General features: G+C 39.2%; 1 protein-coding gene across 13 annotated transcripts in view; it reads right to left on the bottom strand.

Moving 5' to 3' along the window:
- Positions 1-1826: 1826 nt before the first annotated feature.
- The window catches only part of MCTP1 (multiple C2 and transmembrane domain containing 1), a 169891-nt gene continuing 154213 nt past the window's right edge, over positions 1827-17504 (bottom strand). For all 13 annotated transcript variants that reach the window (XM_083703130.1, XM_083703137.1, XM_083703136.1 and 10 more), the window contains 4 exons: positions 7659-7768; positions 6299-6408; positions 5276-5373; positions 1827-3769 (listed from right to left, as the gene is read on the bottom strand). In XM_083703130.1, the coding sequence (XP_083559256.1) occupies positions 3698-3769; positions 5276-5373; positions 6299-6408; positions 7659-7768 (390 nt within the window). In that variant the 3' untranslated portion in view covers positions 1827-3697. The remainder of the gene's footprint in view (positions 3770-5275; positions 5374-6298; positions 6409-7658; positions 7769-17504) is intronic.

Below are 17504 nucleotides of genomic sequence, written 5' to 3'. Positions count from 1 at the left end.
CACTGTTTCAACTTGTAGGTCTGCTCAGGGTACCAAGCTCAGAACTTTGTAGTTGCTTGCACTTTAAAGCTCCCATGTCTGAAGCCGTGCAAACTTAAGACTACATCAAGGCTGTACTCCTATATACACTTATTTGGATGAAAATTCTATTGAACTTGATGGGAAATACTTCCAAGTAAAAGTACATAAACCTCAGGCTCAAAGGATCGCTTTCAGACCGAGCTGTGGAAAATGTGACTTGAAAGTGTGACCTGATTTCCACTCTACTGGATTAAAGAACACCCAAACACCCAAAATACTATTTCCATCTCTCTCTCTTATTGCATTTCAAACAGCAATTCATGAAACATCTACTGTGAAAAATGAACATTTTTCTCCCTAAGTGATATTTGAAAATTACAGCTATGAATGGATTTTAGCAGTAGGTAGAAAACCTAAACATTTTGCAAATTTCTTTTGTCTCTCTCAATAGATTTAAAATTGTTTATAGCAAATGTTGTTCTACTACAAAGCAGCTTTATGTGCTTCTGAAAGCAAATGCCTTTTTAAAAAATGCCTGAGGTGAGTTATCAAAATAAGGACACTAACAGGTGTAGATGCTCACTCCAGAATTAATTTTACCACACAGAGCATCTTGAAACACTTGATGCTTAAGGCAGGCTTATTCCCCAAAGAAGTTTCCTCTCCAAAGGAGAACATCAACAGCTTACAGACAAGTCACTAACAGAAATATGAAGAACTTGGTACTAATTATTTCATGCAAACTCTCTTGCATGGATTCTAAGCTTGTAAACTTATCAGTAACCCTTGATAAATGTGTGGAAAGGCAAAGCATGTTCTCAGGCAGGAAAAACGTGGTTTATTTACTCATTCAGCAGCTGAATTCCAGCTGTGATACTCTACCTGGTGCTATGAAAAGATACTGCTGAGTCTCATGATTACGCAGCACAGAATATGTATTTGGCACGCACCTGAATTCTATATGAATTTATGGAGCAGTCCACATTTGGAATACCACGTGCAGTTTTGGTAACCTCATCTTAAAAAGACCTGGGAAAGTACAGAAAGGGAAAACAAAATTACTACGTGGATGGAACTTCCATATAACAAGTGGAGAACAGGAATGAAGCCGATTTAAAAAATGCATGTTTTGAGGTAATTAGGAGACAAGGTTTTATCCCTCCTGTTATTAGGACTTGGAATCATTCAATGAAACTGATTAACTGTATATTCAGGACAGACAAATGGCACTTTTGCACACACCATCCAATTCATTTACAGAATGAACTGACATGAGTTTAGATGGCTTCAAAAGGGGATCAGACAAACTCGTGCGTGATAAGCTCTAATGGCCATTAACGGTAGCTGATTGGAATCTCAGTACTCAGCATGCCACTGAACATTCAGCAGGAGAGGTCTGTAGTCTTTATGTCATCCTTGGGGGCTTCCTAGGGTTATTCCTGCATTGCAGTGGGTTGGACTAGATGATCCTTAGATCCCTTCCAACTCTTCTATGGTTCTATGACCATTGCATAAACCAAAAGGCAACAGCCCCCTGCAGGTGAAGAGCTCAGATGGGGTGTTGGGAGATCCAAAGGCAGCAATTCCAAGTGCATTTATAACTCTAGGAGAGAAAATAACTTCTCTAAGCAGTCACCAATATTACTTTTAATTGCTGGCCCCAATTCAAAGTGGTCATTATAGATGCTTTCCCATCAATGCCGTTATGCAAATTGTGGACATTTGCTCTCCCTGAGCATGGGAGAGTGGGGAGTATATTAACTCTTTCTTCTTTATCCCATAATGTTTCACACAGTAAATCAATCGTTTGTCATATGAGTTTAATGGCATAAATAAGTTAGGTTAGCATTTTGTACAGGGGGGAAAAAAGCCCACAGAATGATAGATAATAGTAAGTGAACAAATAAAGAGAAAAGTCTTCATGTATTATGTAACAGGTTTTCACTGTGAACAAAATATTCCAGACTAAAAGAAATTATCAACATTAATACAGACAATTCAATAGGTTGACTTCATTAATGGCATATTTGTTCATCAGCAATAAACAGAGACACGACCTGCATACATGTGCATATTGAATAAGTCACGATCACCTGGCTACATAACCAGAACATGTTCGGGTCAAGTCTTCCCTGCAGATACATAACTTGTTTGGCATTCTTTCAAGCATGTTGTATAAATAGGCAATTTCAAAATAGTTCTTCTGTAAGAAACAGCAACACATCTCTAAGATAAAAATAATTTTCAAAATCAGCTTTCATGAGAAATGTAGTTTAAGAATACCTTTAGATGTAAATTAATGTATATACATTTTCCTGTGCATATACTATTGAATATTTCTCTCTCAAAAAAAGGACTATTTTAACAGTAAGTAGTGCAATAGAATCTGGTAAGCAGCCACCACGCAGACTGAATGTTCTGTAATGAAGAGTGTGGAATCTCTTTCCCCCCTGAGGGCACAAATCCATTAGTTCTTAATTGGTCCTTTTGACATCCACTGCAGGTTTTCTGTAAGGACTATATGATAAGGTCCTTAGGTGTACAGACTCAACTCAAGAGCTCCACTGGTCACAGTTTAAGAATATATTCCTAGCCACTCATTATGCAATGGCAATGTTTTGAAATGTAAACCATATTCCCATCTGCCACAATTTAAAAAATGCTTTCCACGCAACAGGGCACTTAACTATCAGGAGGACTGATTAGGTGAATCAAATGAAGAAACAAAACAGGTATATAAATTCAGCCCACATTGCTTCTTTTTCATTTGCCACAGTACTAGGTCAAGTGCTATGCTGTAAAGCCTTTTAAAATGGCCTTTTGATTAGGAAGCAAACAGATTTTAGTATTGACATACTATATGTGCACAAAAGGTGTTCACAGCCTGACACCTGAAGCAATATGGTTTTAATCTGATAATATTTCTTTCACTACTGAACGATATGCAGGTTCTTCACTAGGCTAAGTAAGTACAAATCAAGATTAGTGGCAATATAAAAAGTTAAAGATGCAATCCGTTATAAACCTGGCAGTATTTTAGATACAGGTATATATTTTTTTTCAAAGTTTTGTGGTGGAATGATAAAAGTGTTAAAAACTTCTTTAAATCTTTGGAGCTCCAGTAAGACATTTGCGTTTAGTGTATATATAGCTTGCTTTTTAGGCAAGCCCTAGTCAGTTTGTTTATTTGCAGCAGGGTCTAATTACAGTTTTATTTCTTTTGGATGAAACACACAAATAAGTGCCTTTGCTCTGTTCTTCTGGCAAAATGTATAAAATTTAAAAAAGAGTGATCTTCTTTGGATAAAAGGATGGGTCATGCATAAATCCTCAGTTAGCTTTTAAAAATTAACCAGAGCATGAGTTTAAAAATGTATCTTTTATTTATCCAGTCATGTGTGCCTATCATATCACTTACCATTTCACATTCATGCTATAAATGGACTCCAACAAAACTTCAGCTTAAACTAAATTTGAAGCCTTCGTCATAACTCTGTCCAACTTCAAGTGCAATTTCACTGATAAATCCCTTTGTACAGTATTTATAAATTTTCCCATTATGAATAAAAGGCAAAATAAATAAAGCTTAGAGAGAGGAAATGCTCCTTAGGTCTAGAGCTTTTTAGTTTTATTTTCCCCTTGAACAGATGATGGTCTCCTCAGCACACGGATTTGGCTAGCCAGGGTTGTTTTTCTTCCTCTTACTTGGACTGTGTGTAGGATCATGTTTCAGTTCTTGGTACTGCACCTGTTTAAACACAAAGTTAAGAGAGAAATTTCAACTCAACACAACCACAGGATTTCAAAAAAAAAAATATCCATGCAAAGGAGTAAGGAAGTATTCTTGCTATCACACCTACAAGCTATTTGAGCCCTGCACCCCAAAGGTCAAATACTTTTATGTATTGCTAGGAGGAAAAGCAACACAAGGAAAATAATGCCAGGAAATAATGCAGTATGGTGGCAGAAACTTCAGTGAAGTCTCCCCCACGGGATATGACTTTAAAAATGAACAGTACCTACTTTATAAACTTCTTTACAGAATTGTAGAGTTTGAAGGGACCACAAGGGTCATCTAATCCAACCCCCTGCAGTGGAAAAACCTTTTGCCCAACATGGGGCTCCAACCTATGACCCTGAGATGAAGAGTCTCTTGCTACACCAACAGAGAGCTCCCAGTTGTATAATGACATTCTCAAAATAATGTGGCCCACCTTGTCAGGAACATTAAAACTGCAGGTATCCAGGTGTCTTTCTACTGATGTTTCAGCTATTTTAAACAGTTTCAAATTCAACCCATAGTTAATGGAAATATTGATAGCAAAGAAAATGTTTTATATAAACAGACAACACACACTTCTGCAAATATGATTTTATGTGCAGAGGGTGCAGCAGCCTTACATTTTTGAAAATGTCCCCATCATGCAACGAACTGTTCAAGAATAATTTCCACCATCAGCGAACGGTGGCGACAATTCCATATGACCATCTTGCTGCTATGAAATACTGGGCAAAGTGGTCTGCTCATGCTTATAAGCTGGTACCTTCTGATTTCATCTTCCTGTTTGCTACCACAGGCTATGCATGGTTGAAGAGAGGAGTGTCTGGCAAAACAGCCTGGCACTACATTGTCTCTATATCTGGCACAGGGGCATGCCAAGTGGGATGCTTTGCCACTGCCACCCCCAAACAGCAGGCCTCTGTGACATATACATAGGCCTATTGGGAATGCAGAACTAGTTTTAAGATTAAAAAAAAAAAAAAAAAATCCCCGCAAAAGAAACCTATGCCTATTACAAAATCAATAGACAATAAATAATGAATGGAAGCTTTTGAGATGCTTCCTTTTTATATATCTGTCTATCTGCCTGTCTGCCAGAACTGTAACTGAACGTATTACATTAAAAATTGCCAAAATGTGAAACTTTAGCATCATGTGCAAGTACAGTGGTACCTCGGGTTAAGTACTTAATTCGTTCCAGATGTCCATTCTTACCCTGAAACTGTTCTTAACCTGAAGCACCACTTTAGCTAATGGGGCCTCCTGCTGCTGCCGCGCCGCCAGAGCACAATTTCTGTTCTCATCCTGAAGCAAAGTTCTTAACCTGAAGCACTATTTCTGGGTTACTGGAGTCTGTAACCTGAAGCGTATGTAACCTGAAGCGTATGTAACCTGAGGTACCACTGTACACGTAAAATTAACACTGCCTGATAATAGTAATTAATGAGTTTAAGATCAAATTCAAATGCATACCAGTTGCACATCTGAAGGAACTCTGGAAAGGAAATCAAGTACTTCATTGTTATCGATTGCATATGGACTTCGGAGCTTCTTTGTAAATTTATTGATCCCTAAATAAAGTGATAAATCATATTAATACATTGTCCAGTGGCTCTTACAATGATATTAAGACACAATTGGCTACAAACCCATTCTTGCCAAGTGCTCCTATTATTCTCACTTTTCTTCCTTTCTTCCTTGGGGCAGACGGAATTTTGATTTAGCCTTCTGGTCCCAACCAGTAAATCAAATGACCATTTTTTACTAACTAAAGGCCTCCCAAGTTTAGTGTTTAATTGAAACACCTTTTAACTCTCACTCATCACATGCCATTCTACACTGCTGGTTACTTTAAAGCAAGACTAGCCAACATGGTGTCCTTAAGATGCTTTTGGACTCCCATCGTGGCCAGCAAGCATGGTCAATGGTCAGGGGTGGCAGAAATTGCAGTCCAATAACATCTAGAGGGCACAATGTAGGCTATTCCTGCTCTAAAATGCACACAAATGCACACTTTAAAAAATGTATGAAGCAGCCTGTGTAATATACATGTATCTTTTCTGTTCATTTAAAGGTGACCTCTCATTGCTAGTTCATAGGAACTGCCTCTATATATTTCCATTTGATAAAAGGCTAAACAAAAGCATATTGTCCTAAATGTGCTATATAAATTGAAATGCCACTATTTTTATATAAGTGGTGAAAATAAATCAGAGTTATATCTAGACAAAGCTACAGTTTGATATATGAAGAATCCTCATGGATACATGTTTATAGCATGATTAAGTCTAAGATGCTGGGCAAGAAAAATGTGTTTTGCAGGTGAGTCTAAATCTTTACACAGTTGTGATTTCTAACTAACCTGTCTGTTTCCATCATGTAGTAGCTTCATGATCATAAATACAGAAAACTACTGACAATATAACTCATCCCTTATAAACAGTTTGTTCTATGTGGCATAGACAGGTTTGGAGGGGAAGGAAAGGCTTTACTTACCCCAGACAAGGACAATGTATCTCAGTGGAGTGAAATACAGGATGACTGTGAACACACAGAGGGCAACGATTGCCAGCCAGCTCAAGAACGGAACAGTCCAATTGAATGTGCTGAATGAAAAAATTAACAGAAGTAAGGCGTGCTGTCTCCTCCCAACTTCTTAGCAATTTGACACACTGCCAAATTGAACATGGTATTGTAATGTAATGAAATGAAATGAGGAAGGGGAATAAAATACTCTGGGACCCTTCGGTTTTTAAAAATAGTTGCAAGGTTGTATTCTGCAGAAAGAGAGACTACTGAAGAGGTCAGAATGATTGGACAAATTTAGCCTGGCAGATTCCCTTTAGTTGAGAAAATGTCCCTTTGCATAACTAAAGAGATGGTGAAGTAGAGGTGATCTTGCTATGTCTTTCTTCCCCCTGCTACCCCCGTTTCTCCTCAAGCAACCTCTCCATCTGAAAGACAACAGTAGACTTGTAGCCTTGGAACAGAGTCTGAAATGCAAGACTTGCTCTCTACGAAAAACCCAGTGCTATGGAATCTGGGAGTCCCCTAAGAACCAAATGGCAGAGTAGCATGTGTGAACCTTCCATCTTATGCTGTTTCTGTATAAATAAACCTGATTTCACATACATGCCAGAAGTCTCCAGTTACCTTCATTCCAATAAAAACAACACAGGGCACACGTAGGAACCCCTAAAACTTCTCACCGCTCAGAGCTTGGTGAGATCCTGCCCCAAACAGGACTGATGGTGGTGCAGCGGGAGAGGCAGGAGAGATAAAACACAACCTGCTACCCTTGCACAAGGCTCTGATTTTTAAACACACCCATTTTAATTGAAATCAGTCAGTGTTGCTTTCAAGTGAGTTCTTTAGGAATGGGTGTAAGTCTCTGAAATCCTTTTGATTCTACCCACCCCATCTTCTCAGGCTCTTGCGCTGATGTTGCCCAAGAGCCCATACAAATAACCTGTTTGCCCCACATCAGCACCTAATGTGCTCTTGCCATTTGGCAGGATGGTACAGAGTACCAGTTATTCTCAAGAGCGTCAGGGGCAGCTTGGCCATCTGCATGGTCTCTCTTGTCACAAAGTGTTAAGCTTATGAACTATGACTCAGAATTATTTCTTCCTTCAGAGATGCACTGCTATTTCTGTTCTGTACTACATATTTTTTGTAAAATCCTGATAAAAATTACAAACAGCGGCAAAACATGTATAATGTTATTTTGCAATGTACATCATAACAATGTGTTTTGTCTAAATTAAAACAGGTAACATTTCACAACTTCCTCGGGGAAACACAGGCATGTGAAGACCATCTGAGAGAAACTGAGCACCAGTGTGTCAACACTCACTTCTTTATTCTTTCTCCAAAGGAAGCCACTTCATCAAGGATGTTCTGGACACTGACACACACTTCCTGGATGGCATAGAGCTTATTCATAAATCCTTTCTTTTCACTGTCCTAAGGATTATGAGAAAGAGGCCAAATCAGCAATCAAAGGCAAGTTTTGCTGGTCATACTGGAATTATTACAGTTTTCCCTAGAAACACATGGAAGCCACCATTAAAATTGTGTGTGTGTGTGTGTATCTATCTATCACACACACATTGTGGAATTGGTTATTTTCCTGTACTTTGAACTGTGTGCACAGAGGGCATATAAAACGAGTACACAATAGTGGCTATCTTCATCTGTCACTGTATCAGTTTCTTAGATATATGTTCCAATAATTCAGCAACTTGGTTTATTATTATTATTATATGTTGAGGATGCCAATTTCATATCCTGTGCACTTTGGTAAGAGATAAGTATCAGTATATTACCAGCTCACATTTCTGAAATGCATTTTCTGCTGCTGACAGGAGTATATCTACATTTCAAGATAATAAAAGCTTCTTTGGTGAAGTAAGAAACCAGACACACCTGGATTCTAAGGATAGGCACTTCAATTTTCCAGGGTTTGGCATTGTTTCTGTGCCTTTCCCCCACTGTATTAGAAAGGAGTGGTGGTATGTTGTTCTTAATCATAGGGAAGTAAAAGTACACATTTTGGAGATAAAATAATTTCAGTACTTGATGCACAATGGCTCAGTGCAGACAAAACATGGTTTGCCATGATGTCAAATGGGCAAAACATAACTGGCCAATAAAGTAGAATGTGGACTCATGGTACAAAATGACTGATTGGCAAACTAAGACTAATAAGACTAATTGACTTTTGCCATTGACCTATGATATGCCTTACTATACCAATGACATTCCAATGAAGCCTAAAACATATTAATATTTCTTAAAGGCCCATGGATGTCATGAGCAGAATTGGATAGGGTTTTGGGAGGAGAATCTTGAGCTCCTCCTGTTCCTCTCTCCTTCTTCCCCAACTTCAAAACTCTATGTCCAAAACATAGAGCCAAAGCATTAGTTGGGATGATAAAAGCTTTATAAATGCACAGCATGTTTTAAACACACAACAACATGCAAATTTAAAAAATGTTCAGAGACCGATGACATGACAATGTCATTACACCACTTTAAGACCAAACTGCAAGGAGTATCATAAAAGTTGTGTTCTTTGTAGTAACTGTAATAATTTTCGTATATACACTTTGCCACAATTTTGTTAATAGTTTATCTGAATGTTTATCTGAATTAATAAACATCTGAATGTTTATTGTTGTTTTATTTTTATTTTTAAGTAATTGTTTCACGCCATATGCTCTACTGTAAACAAAGATTAATCTCAATGCAACCTTGTTAAACAGTTTAAATATGAAAATTAATAAAAGCTACATTCTGTTCTGTTCTGTTTCAATATGTCTTAAGTTTTGTTCTGTTTCAATATGTCTTAAGGTCTAATACGTAATAGTTTATTAAAATAATACTGGCTTCATTTTTTTGCACCATTGTTCTTTAGAAATTGAACTGGAAGAATGAATCATCAGGTAGCATTTAAGTACCCAAATATTACTGAACTAATTGTAATGATTCAATATACATTTGGATGCCATTCATGCTTAGAAATGACAATGCATTTTTAAAATAACACTTTGCAAGGGTCACTGTGTTTCCCTTGTCCCTGTGAAAATATTAGCCCCCAAACCCTGTTCTTAATGATCCATGCCACTTGGATAACATACATCAAACTATACCCTGATATTTCCTAAGTGTTTATCTCCTAAGGGAAAACCTCATTCAGGAATCCTACATATAGTAAGCATGGTTGTGTAGTTGTATCCAAAGCTGTAGACCTCTAGGATATATAGGATTTTATTTTAATTAGTCATTTTGCTGCTGCAGCATTCTTTCCAGCAAATTTGATGATATAAGAGGACCATGAAACAATTATTCTGTTCATTAACTACTAAGTAAACAATAATCCAGCCTCAAGTCACAACTGTTTTCTGTTCCTACTTATGCCTCTTCAGTTTAGATTCCCTGATCTAAGCATATCTTGATTCATCATCAAGTATTGTGTGGAAAGAATGCTATCAGAATAACAAAAACCATACCCCTTTCTCATATCTCTAGAGCTCAATAGAGATTTATTTGGAAGATCCTGAAGCTATTTTTCTTTACAAATATTTTAACAAGACCAACTTGTACCTTCTTGAATGCACATCTGTTCTAAATTTTCCCCCTTAATGGAAAGGACCACTATACTGCCTGCATTCCCACTGCTCACTCTCTTTGGAGCTTAAAGGAAATTTGTTGACATATTCTGAGGCAAGCATAGACAAAACAGCATAGGAAAGAGGAGGCAGCCAGAAGGAGAAGGGTTGAGGTTTGCTTAAACTAATTCCACATGCCCCATGAACCATTAGCTGTTTTTTATTTCCTGTTCCAAAGATTTGCAGAGAAAATAATCTGGGCTGGAGAAATGCTACACTTTTTCCTAGTACGCTGCTGTGTGAGCCACCTTCAGCGAACCAAAAGTCCTTAATAATCCATTTTTCAAACACTACTGGTATTTCCTGTCCAAACAAAGATGGACTGTAACTGGAATCAATTTTATCATCTGTATGGTTACAAGTGCCAACTTTCTGGAAATAATTGTCTTTTAAATACTGGGTAAAAGTGCAAACAACAGTTTTACAGCTATTTAATTTCCATTGTATGTTTGTGTGTGGTTAGTTTAACAAAAGCAAGGGTTTTATTTTATTTGTTTTTACAGGAGAGCAGATTGGAATTAAGTATTAGAGTTATCAGGTTAATCTTGTTGCTTGTCTGGAATTCCCCAAAATCAAAAGGGATTCGGGGTGTGTGTGTGTAAAAATTTGTTCCTTTAACTACTCTGCAGTAACTTTTATAAGGTGGTATAATATGCTACATAGCAGAATAAAATATACAGACCTTGTTGATTCCACATACTACCCAAATAATTCTAAATCCAATACAGTACAAGTTTCAAGATGGGTGTTTTGTCAAGATTCTGAAAAATCTTCTGCCGTTTCGGTTACTCATAAATAAATCAGCAGGTCATGATTTCCCCTCAAAACATATTAATGTATTAAAAAGGCGAGAACAAAAAGTGATGCACATTATTTACTTTTGCCCTCTCCTCTGGGAGGCCAAGCAGGGCTCCTAATTGGCTGGCTGGGGTACTCTCCATACGGCAAACTACTTATGAAATGGAGGAAAGATTTCAACAGCAGTTTGTGATATTACAGAAAGGCTACCTGCTGAAAGAAACCAAAACCATCTAGTGCAGGCTCTTTCCCCCCTTAATGACAGAATTTGGCCTGCCGCACCAGATAGTTCACAAAGTTCTAGGCCGTTTTTTCAGACACAGAGCATTCCAGAGAGTGACATATGTCAGTGAGAGCTGGAGGACCTGTTGTAATAGTCACATGCATATATCTAGCCTGCCCTTAACGTCATGATAGCTGAATGAAGTGTTACTTCTGTTTGGAAACATTTAATTCAGGGTTTGGTTTGAAGATCTAGTCCCAGAGGCATGTTGAAAACACACCAGAGGCAGAATTTCTGTGGAGGGGCAGTGGAAACAGAATTTGCAGAATTCTATCAGCATGGCTTCGGAATCTATGAGTTCTTGAAATGGCTTTTGTAGCCATGGGAACTACAGAATGCTGAAGAAAACAATCAGAAATGTAAACAACCAGAGATCTCAGTCTTCTGAATCTGTGAGAAGGGAGCAGGATATATTCTAAATGCCATGTTTATGAAGATGCAAAATCTTGCTGCAAGGATTAAGTCCTTACTTGCTTATTCTAATTCTGAAAGAATCCTATGGTTAAAAGAGTCTGAAAAACGGCACCTGAGATTACACAGTAAAGAACACAACTTTATACAGCTTTACTTTATATAGCTTTACTCAGAAGTAAATTCAGCTATGTTCAATGGGCTTGCTCCCTGGTAATCTGTAGCCTAAAATCTTGCAGTGCATCCTCCCATCCTAACACATGGGTCAGGAACCTGTGGCGTCCCAGAAGGCCTCTCCTCCTTCCGGAGGGGAGGTGTTGTGAGCGGGAGACGATTCCCGCGTCACGCAGGGGGCGTTCTGCGCCCTGCCCATAGTCATGGCTGGTGCGCCACGCCTCCCGGTTGGGCACCCATTCGGGAGACACATTGGGGGGCGTGGTTTGCCGCTCAAATGCGGCCGCGCCAGCCATCCCGGCCATTGCATTCACATTTTCGCCACGAGTCACCCACCCTCCACTCCCTTTAGGGCTTAGCTTTTCCCTTGACTTTGCTATGGACCTCTGGTTGGTCGCCCTGGTTGCTCAGGGGGCCTGGTAGGAGTATTTTCCAATTGGCAAATTGGCACCGGCCTCTTTTCGCCTACCTCGTAGCAATTGTCACAACTTTCACAACTTTAATGGTATTTGGCGGTTAGGCATTGGAATGTGTTGTTGGTGTTTGGAAGGGCAAGGTGTGGCCATTTTTTTCAATTTTGGGTATTCCGTTAAAGGAATCCGGCGGTCGTGGATCCTGCCCGATGCCTGTGTGGTGGGGGGCCATGGCATGACCTTCGGTGACATCAGGGGAGAGCTTATAGTTGTATCAGCATCAACAGGCTCCCCCAACTGGTGGATAACCCCTCTTCAGACTCACCCCTCTCCGAGTGGGTGGAGTCAAGTCTTCCGTGGTCCAATGCCTAAGTCAATACCTTCTCACATGCTGTAATCAATAAAGTTGTGGCCTTTTCTTGCCCATTAACCTAATATACCGTGTCCACATGTCTTTATTCCCCAAGTGGGGATCGGGTCCTCGAATCACAAATCATTGGGACTCCAGCCCCTGTCAACCCATGTGGTCCATGTCACAGATTAACAGGAGCTGCTGTCCAACTACATCCAGACTGCTCCTGTTTCAGGCTCCAAAAAGTCACTCGTGTGCCCTCTAGGACATTTTAAGTAAGCTGTGTCTCAAACAGACCAAACTAACCCCCCCCCCCCAATGAATTGTTTTAGGCATGTGTGCTTTTTCTCCCTTTTGGGTTTGAAAGAAAAAAAAATCTTCTATACTTCACCTTACGAGTTCATCTAAGTATGTAAATACATCTCACCTGTTTCTCAGTGGTTCCCCTTTTGCCTCCTATCCTGTTTGCTCTCTACCAGAGTTCAATATTGGAGGGAGTAATATGTTTGAAAATTAAGTCTTTGGAAATGGAATACAGTTTACTTTCCTTAATGTGATATGGCACTTCAGTCAGCTCTATTTGAGTTTAAGAAAAATCTAGCAGCATTGTCATGCAAATATTTTTTAAAGTTCTTATAGCACATAGCCTGGCATTTCATAGAATCACAGAATCTTAGAGCTGGATGGGACCCAAGGGCCATCTAGTTCAACCCATAGCTGTCAACCTTCCCTTTTTTGCGGGAAATTCCCTTATTCCAGCGCCGCTTCCCACTGCTATCCCGGATTGTTAGATATCCCGTAGACTGTCCCCGGGACAGGTGAGGCTGCTGATCCCTTATTTTCAAATCTGAAAGTTGACAGCTATGGTCCAACCCCCTACAATGCAGGAATCTCCTAGCAAGGGGCATGAACGTGCTCAGGCTGGGACCCCCACAAATCACATCTTGCTAATGCTGGCATGGAGGATAAGATTTGAGGTGAAATCCTTGTTCCAAACTAAGCTCTTATTGTGTGTTTTAAACGCGTCACTATTTAGATCTCAGAGTAAACTATCTGGGGCAGCAATCCTTGCAAGGTGGGTCAGACAAAGGCCAGGACAAAGATGTGCAGCTCTACAATGTCTGAATCTACAAATTTTATATCCCCGTGTATAAACGGAGGAGTTAATACATCACGTAAACGTGATAAAGGCAAGCAATTTGACTGCACATCTAACACACAATGTTTCCGCAACAATGGCTCTGTTTGGGCCTCTGTAAAAACATTTTCCTCCCCAAAATAGTACTTAGGGCTCATTTCAGTGAGTCTCAAAGAAAATATCACCAGCTACAATATAAGAATTCAATGACAGCACTCATCTCCAGTATTTGTCAGGTAGGTTTTGTATTATTTATTGTCTTGTAAATAAAGTTTAAATGCTTTTCCCCCCAGCCTTGGTTGCAAACTATCTACCCATTTTCACTTCAACAGCAGGGAATAAAAGCTGCCATCATTTGATGTCTTCCTCCCCCCTCCCCCCCCCGATTCTTTGTGCCTCCTTTCCATGGATTTCATTATAGCTACTGGAGGTATATATTGTCAGATCTAGGGCACAGCAATGCTAAGTAAACGGGGCGGGGGAGGGTTGTGAAATTTTTATGATCCTTGGAACAGGAGTGGAAGACAGAACATATTCAGCCTCCTGCACTTTCTCTCCCCCATCCCTCAAAAGAATGTGTGTGTGTGTGTGTGTGTGTGTGTGTGTGTGTATCTGTTCTTCTCAAGCCTAGTAGCTTGCTTCAACTTTATTAACACACACCCCTAAGATGCTTGCAGGTTTGCTGAAGATTAGATGGCTACAGACATTTTGTCAGATTCCAGACATTTAGGGCTGATTCACAGATGCAGGCACATTACTTGAACAGTTTTCATTGGGGCAACCATGTTATTGTGTTGCAGCATCAGCTTGGTAACTTGATTACATGGAATGACTAGCAGCTAAATGCTTCAAGCTAAACATTTCTAGTAATGTTAAAATTGTATCTAACTCTCTGCTGGTTCATACACGCATACAAGGCATTGCTGCAGTTATCAAACAGTTAACAGGAATGTGTGAACAAGCCCTTGGGATGTAAGATGCACATTTTTAGCCTAAATAGAATATGATCTGAAATCTGTTCATGAGCAGAGACCCATATAATTTTACGCAACACGTTTTTCCATTTATATACACAGCCTATTCATTCCCACAAAGAGATGAATTCAGGGCATGTTCTGTATTCCCTTTACCTGTGAAATTTAATGGGCTCTTAACTAGCTACACAAAGAAAATTAATGGCACTAGCTTGCCATATACCTAATAAATGTCTTTTCTAGCTGCTGACAAAGGCAGCAAGGGCAGCTGGAGGTCTTAATATGATTTTTGGGCTGTTTGGATGAGGATCAATGGCACTGTAGACTGGGCAGGAGTGAGTTTTCTCTCTCCCCATTAGCCAACTTTGGATGAAGTTTAACAGTTCTTAACAAAGCCACACCTGAAAAATAAATATAAATATATTCTGCAGTCTACGTGCTTATTCTCCGAAATGTACCAGGTGAGATTCAGAAGGAATACTCAATACACAACCACAACATATTATACTGAAGTTAATATGGAAGGCTACCAGATTTCCACTGGATATATTCATGCATTATCTATATGTATTATACAGAGCACTACTGACTTTCATTATGACTCAGAACAGAGGCAGATACTGATCTCTGACATTACACAGGCAACATTCCTTTTTGGTCTTCCCCACCACAGATGGGATAGATTCAGGAATCGTTTCGTCACTGCTGCAAAAAGCTTCAAGGTGAACTAGGTTTTAGAAAACTGATCCTTCACCAAATATGCAATGAATAACAACTTTCGCTATATATTCTGGACAATGGGTAATATTCCTGTGCATGTTTCACTTGTGTGTGTATTATATCGTTTCCTTACAATGGCCATTTTCTGTTAGCTATGTGTTACGGAGAAATAATGGATATTCTCCAGCAAGGCTTACCCAAAACACTAGAGAAAACACTGGAAAAGTCACCAACGCACAGTGCTTTCCCACCAAGTCACCGCAAATAACTGTAGTCATTGAGTTATGCTAAAATGATGTGAATATAAAGAAGTTCCCTTGGCAACCAGAGGCAGCAAATCCTGATTGGATGCAGGTTAAGTGTTTTGTCTGAAATCTCTTCACACTACAGGGAAAAGGAGCCGTATTCTTTGTTGCAAGATTTTTCATAGAAGAAAAGGGAGATACAAGGAAAATAGTCCTCTCTTTCTTCCTTTCCTTTGGCAGGAACGGGATCTCAGTAGACTAGAAAATACAGGGGTTTGCCCTGCCTGGAATAAGGACACAGATCACAAGCATGAGAAGGAATGAGCTACATACAAAAGGAGCCTAAAGAAGAAGGGGGAGGAGGGAAAAAGGCTAGAACACACTGAAGCTATGTTTAGAAGCATTAAACAAATCTTACAAATAGGCAGTCTATTAAATGGAGAATAAGGATTAGAAAAGCAGCACCAAAAATACAGAATGCAATGTTATCATGGATAAAGCTACCATTTGTTTAGGCACACAGAGTAACTGCTTCTGTCTTAAGGGAGGAGTGCTGATTGTTATAGCTAGTGTAGCAGAGGCAGAGGCTACGTGGGGCCTTCAACTGCTCCTTGAGTTGTTCTAACCAGGAACAAGAAACATGGTAAGAACCATTGGGAACTTCCTCACTCAGGCCCGTTCCTAACAGGTTGTATCTGCAGAAGGGGTAGAAATCCCCCATGTAAAGCGAACTTGCCTAATTTGCATTTTGCAAAACGATACGCAAACTGAAACATAGACATACTTCGAAATTCGCCCCTTTCTGAGTTATTCAATGCAGTTCCACAGCCAGGTAATGTGCAACGAAAATGCATATACTAGGGTAAAAGCATGCATATAATAGTGAAAATAACATACAGAAATGCATTACATTAGTCAAAAATGCTTTGCAAAAATGTTCACATTAGGCATATTGCATACAAAGAGGTGTGTTAGAAGAAATAGGCACTAAGGTAGCTGATTTTTCATGAGAACCCCTCTTTATTGCAGATTGCTTTGGAAAGGTGAACTGAACTTGAAAAGTGAGAAGCTAGGAGAAACTAAAACTGAAATATTTGTCCAGTTCTAGTAGTATCCAAGGGTGGTTTTGGGCTAGCAGAAAGAGCTTCCACACACAAATGGCAAGGCACCAATTTTTCAGCAATCTCCCGTACTGACTGCAGCTCCTGATGCAATATCTCATTTCAGAGGACCCCCCTACCCTCAAAAACAGTTTTAAGGGTGATGCAGCCAATAGAGGGGATTGCTGGAAAGCACCAAGTAGAATTAAAAGCTTTGCATATTCGTGTACATTATATAGCATTATCCTGAGCTCAATGCACATACCAATGTCTAACTAACCCCTCCAACTTGATGCAATGTCATGATATCAGATTATAATGCTTGGATACCATTAGAAAGGTAAAGGATAAAAGAGGGGGGGGGGGAAATGCTTAAACTGAAATTATGGACTTATAATGCAAAAAAGGATACAATTTGTTTGGAATAGGTTTAAGTGGGCAATACACTTTACTGTTACTAACACTTTCAGCTATCTTCATTGCCACTATGAACATCTTTAATAATAAAAAAGTAATTAGGGCTGGCTGATTTAAGAGGAAAGAACTCTAAAACTATGACAGTGATGACTTAATATTGCAAATTACAGTTTTTAGTACAGGTAATTTAGCATACCAAATCACAGTTCTAATTTCTTTCCACAGGGCAAAAGCAGAAGAAATGTACTTGTGGGGGAGGGTGCGACACTGAAAAGGAAAGTCTCTTAAAAAGAAAAACCCTTGAAAAGATTAAGAAATGTAACCTACTTATTCACAAAAGTGCTCCAGCCATACAAGAGGGCTAGATAGCTCATCTTCTAAATCATATATCCAAATGTATATATTCAGAAGAATGTTTCCGAAGAATAGTGGGAATGATGTACCCCAAAGAAATGTGTAAGCATATACACTATACTGATTTGTTCAAAAAGAAAGAAAGAACTG

This window comes from Podarcis gaigeae (genome assembly GCF_964106915.1).
Source record: "Podarcis gaigeae genome assembly, chromosome: 11".
NCBI classification, from domain to species: domain Eukaryota; kingdom Metazoa; phylum Chordata; class Lepidosauria; order Squamata; family Lacertidae; genus Podarcis; species Podarcis gaigeae.
This window is presented reverse-complemented; position numbering and strand designations above follow the sequence as displayed.